Genomic DNA, 10394 nt, shown 5'->3' with positions numbered 1-10394 from the left:
GTCGTTTCAGCGTTTTTATAGTATTTGTTAACGGTTGGCGTTGGAGTTGTTTGCTTTTTGCCATTGCTATTGTCTCCGTCTATGAACGTGCGTACAGGGGCGTTAAATTTGGCACACCCACACGTGCTCGTGTCAATATTCGAGTGTGCGAGTGTGCGTGTGTGCGTGTGTGCGCGAGAGCACTTTATGGCTTAAATAAGTCAACAACACGGCAACAGCAACACCAACAACAACACCAACACCAACAGCAACAAAAAGAGTAGAAACGAGTGCAAACAACCTCCTGCCAAATGCGAACGCATGTTGAGCCAAGTTGTGTTTACACTTTCGTGGCTTTTGTTTATGATGTCAAATAAAAGTGCACGACAATACCGAATAAATATTTTATTGCAGAGGCACAGGCTGGAAGTTACTTAAAGCACAGCCTTGCCGTTTGGCATGTTAAAGTCGGCCCGGCGAGTTGGCTAACAGATCAAGATCTCATCTTGGCCCGAGGCGCATAAACAGCTTTTGACAAATGTGCGCCTAATAGAAATAAATGCAAATATAAACTTGTCCATTGTTTGGATGACACAACGGGATCTCACATTCCCACTCTCTCACTCCCCTCCCCCCTGGCAGATTGCCTTCATGTCAGGCATGGTCCATTTGTCAGTGGCAGCCACACTGTCTTCTGCGCCCGCCCCACCGCCCGCCGTCCCTACTTCGCCACATGGCTGCTGTCTTCGCTTTTATTGTCGCACACTCGTCGCACGATAAACATCTTTGACTATTGCCGACTGTATTTCAAGTTGGCCTCGACTCCCCTCGACTCGCCCCTGCTCGCCTCGTCCCCTTCGCCTGCTTATCATTAAACATTATCGCGCAACGTATTTGACATTCGTTTTTGGCATTTCCCGTTTCTTTTACCAATTTTATTGTGCCACTCCCCACGCTTAACCACAGAGGCGTATCGTAGTGTCGCGTCGCCTCCTGACAGTCGTGCAGGCTCCATTGTCATTGCCTTTGTTGCTTTTATGTTGATTAAATTATAAAATATTTACTTGCCCAATACAGCGACAGTATGTCGCTCTCGCTCACACTCACGCACACACACTCTCTCCCTTTCCCTTTGCCTTTCCCTTTCGCTCTTGCTCTATCTCTCTGCCTGTTCTATCCTGCATATAAATTTCATTTTGAGCACGAGTGCAAGCCCATGCGGCGTATACGTAACCTTACCATAATATTCTTGACGGCGCTCCGTGGCTTAATCGGTTATGGTGGCTGCAGCTGCGTAGAGTGAGGAATTGCTGGAAGATTATTAACAATTCTATTTGCATTTAATGATTTAATATGAGATTTAATATGAGATATTCATGTATATTTTATAAGCACAATCTAAGCGATATTAGATTTTCCACTCAAAATTGTATAGAAGAGTACAAAAATAAATAAATAAGTTCAGATCTGCCTTCAATTGCAGCTACACACAATCACTTTACACTACCTCTAAAATTGTTTAATAATTTAATAGAACATGTTTCTCAGCCCATTGCCCCAATGGCTCCTGTTGTGGCTGGGGCTGGGCTCATTGCTGCAGCAGTTCAGGCCCACCAAAGGCGTCTGCTGCCCCTCCCGAGTTATCGCCTTCCAGTTGATCGATCGGGAAGATGAATGCCGGCTATACGGCGCCAAGCAGTCGCAGTTTGGAATGTGCACGATGTCCATTTGCGATGACGGCACTGCCGTCCAGGGCACCTACTGCGGCCAGGGTCCGTGCAACATCTTCGGCTGCAATTGCGAAAACGGCTGCCGCAAGGGCAACCCATTGCAGATATTTCAGGACTACTACGGCGATTATCACATACGTCAAGTGCACTTTGTTTAGTCGAAGAAGAACTGATGCGATAGGCTTGGTAGCAACTACTCATATATAAATTTCAGAACCTAATTAACCAATTCATATACAATACATTCATCATAATAAAAGAGAACTTAGTGAGCATAATTGAGTTGCTGAATAAACTTCAATATTCCCAGAATGCAACCAAGAATGGCCCAAACTTTGTTAAGGCGACTCTCGCCACTCTCATTGCCTACTCCTCCACCCCACATATTCTGATCGATTTCAATTCTCACTTGGCTCACACAGCTTTGCAATCAAATGGCCTATCGATTACGCCTTTAAGCCGTTTATCAACAATTAATAACGATGGCAATATACGCGCATTGATTGAGTTGAAATAGAATCCGATGGGCAGTAATTAATAAATAAATGTTGCATTGCTTAGAGATAACGAGACGAATACGGCCATGAGCCAAGAGGCAGCTATATGTACGGACATGTGCCAAGAGGCAGCTATATGTATATAAAGCCATACATGGGCGTAGGCTGACATCAGTCTAGAGTCGCTATGTGACTGATTTTGATCACTTCAGTTTCTGGAGCTGCTGTGCCCGATTCTTCAATTTCGAATATGTGGGCTACGCTTAAATGAGTGAGATAGATGTAGTAGTGTTCATAGCCAGTGCTGTAAAATAACAAAACATAATGAGTATTAAAATAACGAGCTGCAACCGCAAAGAACTTTCCAAGTGCAGTCATTTCCATTCGCTCTACAATACAAATTAAATGTGCACCAATCCATAAAGCATCGCATGACCAGAGCTAGACAGAAGGATATAGAGGGAGACAGAGAGAGCGCTCAGTAACCAAAGTTGAACTCAACTGATGCTTCATTTGCAGGCCACACCCACTAATGGAGAGACTTGTGCCAAAAACAAATCGTAAACTAGATTGATTCGCAGGAAAGGCAACTGCTCGACTTTAGGTTACCCTGTAAGCAAGTGTAAATCTATTGCACGCCATAAGAGATTGCATCTCAGTGCTGGTTAAGAAACGCTTCCCATCTATCTGCACAATCAATATACCCTCCTTTGGCTGCAATTCAATCAGTTGGGGGATATCAAAGGAGGAGACACAAAGCCGAATGGCGCTCGCTTTAAGAGCTATGTAGGTAACCCAGATCGAAGCTCTGCACAGGACAGGCAGCGCCCAGGCAGCTCACCTGGCGTATCGGCTTGCAGCAACGCAGCAACCAAGCTCTGCGGATGCAACACGAGCAGCACCAACACCAACACCAACAACACCAACAGCAGCAGCAGGAGGGAGCTGCTTGGGCAGTTTATCAATTCGTACCGCATAGCAAAAATTGATTGCAACGATTTATACTTTCTACTTCCTTTCACTTTATATATTTTCGCCTTACCTGTGCCCTGTGTGTGCAGCGCGTCCTGGCCAGGTGCTATTCGTTCGCCTTTGTTCGTTTTCATCTTGTAAATACTTTTACTATAATATCCTTTCATTGCTTGTTTTCGCTGTGCCAAGTGCCTGGTATTGTTTGCTGTACTTGTGCTGCGTGTTTCCATTGTTGTTGTTGTGGTTGTTGTTGTTGCTGTCGTTTCTTTCGCTTTCCCTTTGGCTCTGAGGAGGATTGTGTGGAGCCATTGGCGTGGCATTGCCAATCTTTTGTGTAACACAATACAATGTCCTGCGGTTGTAAAACGATTTATTTTGTTATTGATTCACTGTAAGTGTTCCTTGCACCACCCACAAGCACCCACTCGCCGTACATCGCCCCAACGTCGCCTCCTACATGATGCAAATATTGTAATGGCGGGCCCCAGGCCTTCTCTCTCTCACCCTCACTCTGACTCTCTCTTTTTCTGTTTCTTCTCGGTCCTTTGCATACCCAGACCCTTGAGCTTGGCGCACCCCCACCACGACCCCACGCCACGCCAATTGGCTCAGCTGGCTCTCGTGCTAAACATAAATAAACATTTCGCCGAGATTATTGAAGTTTTATAACTCATTTCTGTCGATTGGTGGGCGCGGCGCAGCGATGTGTATAAATAAATGGGCGCACATTTCATACGCGGCGGCACGTTGACTGTGGAGTGTGGAGTGTGGCGAGGAGCTCATGCCATGCTCATGCCACAGACAGCTGTCCTTTGGCCGCCTTTCAGTTTTCGTGTTGCTGCACATTTTAATAAATCGCTTACGAGCGAAGTCGGCACTTCTGAAACTGAAACTGAAACCGTTGCTGAAGCTGAAGCTGGAGCTGGAGCACGGCCAGAGTTGGAGCACAGGGCACGAGCACAGAGCACAGAGCCCAGAGCTGAGTACAATAAGAAAATTAATGATCATAAATATCCTGCAGGCGTTAAACGTTCACGTCTTTCACGTTTTCAGCATCGTCCTTGCCATCGACGCGTTGCCTTTAATCCTCATCTGTGCCTGTGTCGATGCCTGTGTCTGTGCGTTAGTTTCACTCAACTTTTGCTGCACGAGCAAGGCGACGCAGTTGCACCACTTTTTGATTTAATATGCTCCTTTTCCAGCCACCACAACAACATCAACAACAACAACAACAACACCAAGAGCTAGGGGAACAATAGCTATAGCTTGCGTCTTTCGCTTTCTGAGTTTTTTGTGATTTGTGTCTATATTTAGATGGTCCGTTCAACAGCAGCCCCAATGGGCCATCATTGTGGAACCTGCTCCACTTGCTGCTCCCAATTCAACTCCAGTTGCTCTGGCTATGACTGTGACTGTGACTGTGGCATTGTTTCCGTCTTGGTTTGCGGCTGTTTTCTCTATTCTTGTTTTGTTTGCTGCTTTTTGTTTATTTTTTCCATTTCCAAGCCATTAAATAAAGTTCCCAACACTCTGCGCATACACTGCAAGAAAACAAGAACAAAAACAAAAACAATAACAAAAGCAAGTAGAAAAATGTTCCGCATAATGATTTGCGACACATTTATTCGCAACATAAATTAGAGAGAAGACAGCAACTGGGCAGCCACAAAAGGACATCTTGACGTTGGCCACATTCGACGCCGCGCAACAAATAACAATTGTCCGGCCAGAACACAATTCAAATGATAATTAACTCAATCGCTGATGAGAGAGCGAGTATAATAAAAATTCTTAGCTTAACTCAATATATCAGAGGAGCACACACACACAGGGGAGAGGGGGAGCGGGAGACACTCTGTCTTATAGCTGCGTAAGCAGTGAGAGATACTCGACTGGAGCTCTACTAAATCATATTTGCAAATTTATGGAAATACTTAAACTCGAGTGGACATGCCTAAGAGCAGCTCACAGAACATTGCCACTAGTATTTATATTAACATGAATGTAAATATTACCATTAATATAAAATATTAATTATTAATACAGAAATAAACAATTTGTTTTTGTGAAGATAACTGAAATCAACAATATCATATTATGAGTCTTTAAGAGTATCCCTTTGTCACTTAGTAAATAATGTTATTTGTTTCAGAATCATTATATATATTATTCCATTATTTAATTTAAAAAAAAAAAAAAATTAAAAAAGTAAAATAAATATTTTTTTTAAATTGAAATAAGTATATTTAAACAATTATTAATGATGTACAAAATGAAACAAGCAAAAAATATAAGAAAAACAATTTTTAAAAATTAAAAAAAAAAATTTAAATAAATATATTTAAAAAATTCCTTAATGAGCCACAAAATAAAATAATAAAAAAAAATGAAATGCAAAAATTAAGTACATTCAAAAACAATATACAAAAGACATAAAAATTTAATTGAGTTATTTATTTACATTGCCTACTGAAGCTCAAATAAAACCTCAATTAAATAAAGAAAAAATGTATTGATGATAAAAACATACATCTGTACACCTGTAATGAAAATGTTGTTAAAGGGATCAGCTAGCATGTTAAATAAAACACTTTAATCACATATACATATGTACATGTGTAAGCCCAAAGGCTAGAAGAAAACAATTATGAGTTAAAGCTGCGAAGGCTGCGATTAATTTGAGCGGCAAGCTCATCGCTTATGCCATCTTTATGATTAGCGAGGCGGCCCAGCCGAAAGCTAGCGTTTAGATTAAACAGCAGCCACGCACACACACACACACATGCAGTTAGACATAAATATATGGATCTGGGCATGTGTGGAAGCATAAGCTAATCAAAGCTAGTTTAATGCGTGCGCCGCCAAAGTTAATCCTAATTAATTTAATTACGCTTGTGGCATAAATTATTCGACAATGTGCAAGAAGTAGTTGGCTGGCACACATGCCACAGACACACACACACAGACTAACACATGCACATTCCATCTTTACATATATGTATATGTATTAGACACAATTAGACACAGTTGGGGTTTCGCGACGCCTCCATTAATTGTTATTAATTGCTGTTGCCAAAAGTGTGCAGTGAGCTGAGCTCAAAGTGTAAAAGGCCGCCAGAAGAGAATGCCAAGTGGCGAAATGGGAAAACGAGAAAATAGGAAAATGACAAAATGTTCAAAGGTGTATTAGATATTTGAATGAATTGACAAATATGAAATCATTGAAAGTTGTTGTCCACCTACTTTACTGCTGCGTAAATGTATTTTATTGAAATATTGTACCTGACACAGGCCACTGCAGCGCCGCCTCCTTCCACACCCTGGACAGGACGACGAAGGGAGGGAGGGAGAAAAAAAACACTTGGCATTGCCATGCTCAGCACGTGCAAGAAATTGTCGAGATGGCAAATAGTTTTCCAACAGCTACAGCAACAAGGACTGCAAATAGAGAAAAACTGCAAATGTCCCACTGACTGACTCCCACTGACTTGGCCAGGACACAGGTATGGCTCGGGCTCTGGTTCTGGCTCTGGCTCTGCTCCTCTTCAAATAAACTCGAAAATTATTGTTTTTGTTTTCGTTACACTTGAGTTTTCTGCTTGTCGCAAAACTTTTATTAGGTGTCTGCATTTGCTGCCAATATTTCGGGTCGCCTCTTACAATATTACCTCCGGGTAACAACAGAGGGGCGGAGCAGAGCGCAGCGGACGGAACGGGGCGGCACGGCTGTCTGAGTCGATCGCAAGATGAGAGATTTTAATTAAAATAGTCTTCGTCGGCCCCCGAAAACTAATAAATCAAGGCTGCACTCGGCACACTTTCAACAGGTTTTTATCAAGTGCCAGGCCAAAAACACATTTTTTGGGGACCCCCAAAGGCTCGGCTCGAGCGAGCTGCAAACGATGCCAGGACACGCAAAAGCAGGGCGAAGCCCCATCCCCAAATGCCCCCGAAAATATTTATGCTTCCGACAATGCAAAAGCCCAAGCAAGGCATTCACCTAGTGCACCAGATTATTTACTGCGAAACGTTTTGGCATGCGGAACATGCAAACGGATCTCACTGTTAACATAACAGAGCGTTAACATTTAAGAGAGCGTCGCGACCAACTGCGCAGCTGCAGTGCCGTTAAAATCTGTTACAGCTGCTCAAATCTGAGAAATGCTGCGGAAACGGAACGAGAGTACGAAACCTAAAATTTGTTACTGTAGAGGGCCACATCATATGAATGTTCAAAGTTTTCAAAAAGCGCCATTGAGCACTTAATCTTATTACGTTTTAGAAATTCATCTTATAGAACTCTAAAAAAAAATGGTTTTTATTTTCTTAGTTTAGAGATTTTTTACTTACATCTACATTTTCTCTTGAGCTGCAGTCATTTCCTTTTGCTATATATAGATAATTATTGAGGAGCTCGATAGCAACTAGTTAATATATATATTGATATACATTGACCACTCAATCACTTACTACAATTACTCGCTAGCAACAGCGTATAGCGTACAGTGCTTGCGGCTTCCGATTTCCGACTGCTGCATCCGACGCCCCTCCGCCCCCTGGGCGGCATCATAACCCGTCGTATTCGGGCACTTTCATCTAACCTGAGATCAGCGAAAGACAAAGACAAACCACCGCAGATTGCATTCAACTCGACGGGTCTCGGAGTCGACGTGAGGCAGTTTCAATTCCTCGTCTTGGGTTGGTTATGCGGTTGCCTTAAGTGCTTGAAGGGTTGATGGGCTGTTAGGTGGCATGCGTGGGGGTGCGGGGCAGCTGAGGAGCTCATCGTCGCGAGACATGGCTGAATGTGTGGGCTAGGCATTGGAGCCGGTCGCCAGCGACACAGACATTTGCGGCTTTGCGAGCAATTTCAACGTCATATGTCTGAGCCGGGCGCTGTGAATACATATTTGCGCCTTGGTCGGTGTCGCTGGCAAAGACAAACGTTTATCAGCGCCAAGGCGATGGCAAGTGTCGCACAGTATGTTGCAACTAGTGCTCGAGTGGCATATTGCAACCGCAAGGTGCACGCGTCACAGCCAAAGGCAAGCCAAGCCAAGCCAAGCCACGCCAAGCCAAGCTAGTTTATGGCCGTGCAGAGTGAGAGAGACACATTTAAGAAAATTTGTAGTCAAGCTCGAAGTATCTCGAACTGAAAGGGAGAAATTTACTTTAAGAAATTTCATTGACTAAATTTTCATTAAATAAACAACCTATAAAACAACCTATAGAAATTCTTATGAATGATTTAATTATAAAGACATTATAATTCGCAGACTCTAAGAACGGGCTAATTAAAAGCAAAAAATTCTGAGAAACTGGCCGCAATCTTTGAGATTACGATGCACTTAATAAGCATAACCAACGCTATTGCAAGCCAACCACCACGTGGCAGCAACAACTACAACAACAACTACAGCAACTACAGCAGACATTTCCCCAACCCAGTTACTTCTGCAACATTAAGGCCATGACCATTAAGCTGGCTTTCAGCTTATGAATAATGCGCACGTTTGAGCTGAGGCCATAAATAATACGCAAATCGAAAACGCGCAGCGTCTAATTGAAAATGCTCAAGCATTAGAAATGGGGGGCGCAACAGCGGTCAGCGGGTTGATTCTGGTTGCCTGCCAAATAGAGTGAGAGGGAGACAGTCAGAGAGAGAGAGAGAGAGAGAGAGAGAGAGAGAGAAAGACAGCGGGCGAGCGGGGGCAATACAGATTCATTCGCTTTTGCCAATTAGACAGCGCAGACACGTGCCGTATGCGTATATATCCGCAACGAGCTATAATTCATCGAGGGGCGAGGCAGAACGAGAGCGATTCAGGATATCCGTCAGCTTACAAGGCTTAGACGTTAACTGTTAGCCGTTAACCAGTGGAGGGAGTGGGGCTGGGGGTGGTGGTGGAGTGGGTCAAAGCTACACTCCGGGCCCGTCATTGTTGTTGATCTCTAAGTGGGCAAGTGCGCACTTCAACTACACACGTTAACGCCATTTTATGGCCAAGTCCGATGCGTGGCGAGGCCATGAAATTTTAGTAGCTTACATTGTACTGACAGCCACTTAAACTTTTCAACACCAATTTAATCAGCTGAGCAACAGCCATCACTGTCCCCGCCCGCTCGCTCCACATGTGTGCCACATTATCGAGCGCATTCAGGTTGGAGGAGGCGACAGCAATTAGACTGGCCAAATCAACTCAATTGAAGAGAATTGCTTGATTGCATCAGGTGCTAAATAAATTGAATTAATTTGCCACATTAGCAAGGCATATCGATTTATATTACATTAGGGCATCTCATAAGCGTCTTTCGGATGACGGCACTGCCAGACGACTTTGTCTATAAATGATTGCAAATTTAGGCTGAAGACTTATACTGAGACTTTCAGGTGTAAATTAACCTCATTCATATGCATATGAGTAGCTCGAACTAATTGGAAATTCAATTGATTTGTGTTACAACATTCGACTTGATTAACACTCCACACTAAACACTATACTAATATATAATATGCAGAAATAATCCAATTTTATATTAAGCAAACCCCTCTCAAAGGCAAATATATACTTTTTATTACCAAACATATCTATGAAATGTAGCTATAAATAATACAAAACTGAATAAAAACCTCACATCCATAACCGCATCCCAGCCCCCACATCCACATCCGCATACATATCCGCCATCGCAATGCTCGTATCTGAAATCTTAATGATTTAACTAGCGTTGTGTTCGCTGCGCCAAAAAGAAATGCAAGGAATAATAAAAAAAAATATATATAAAAAAAAAATAAAGAAATAAAAAAGCTCTACACTGTGGCGCTTTAACTGCAAACCGCGCACCTGAAAATTGCATTTCATAAAAAAGAATACTTAACTATTTAATTTCTTGGACGTGACATGGTCAGGGAAATAAACGCGACTCTGGGGATGCCAGCTGCTAGGGGCTGCAGGGTAGCTCTTCAGTAACTGCACTCTATTTAGTGCTGCGCTTTTTAATGTACCCGATTGGGGTACTATAACTTTGCTATGCGATATGTAACTAGCTGATGAGAGTTTATTGAAGTATTGTAGATGTTGTATTATATTTATTACAGCTTAAGCATGTGTGAAATTTCTTTCTATAGTGCATGTATTTTTCTTAGGTATTTAAGGTATATAGAGTACATGATCTGTTACATATAATATGTAGTAGAGAGTCTATTCTGAGCTTT

The 10394-nt window shown here is 42.7% G+C and overlaps 1 protein-coding gene across 1 annotated transcript; it reads left to right on the top strand.

The window, feature by feature from the left end:
- The first annotated feature begins 1380 nt into the window (after positions 1–1380).
- Positions 1381–1987, top strand: Diedel (diedel). Its single transcript, XM_018013764.2, has one exon. The coding sequence runs from the start codon at positions 1517–1519 to the stop codon at positions 1865–1867; it is 351 nt and encodes a 116-aa protein (XP_017869253.1). The 5' UTR covers positions 1381–1516; the 3' UTR covers positions 1868–1987.
- The last annotated feature ends 8407 nt before the right edge of the window (positions 1988–10394 follow it).

This window comes from Drosophila arizonae, chromosome 2 (assembly GCF_054131065.1).
Source record: "Drosophila arizonae isolate 15081-1271.41 chromosome 2, UAZ_ARI_1.0, whole genome shotgun sequence".
Lineage (NCBI taxonomy): Eukaryota > Metazoa > Arthropoda > Insecta > Diptera > Drosophilidae > Drosophila > Drosophila arizonae.
This window is presented reverse-complemented; position numbering and strand designations above follow the sequence as displayed.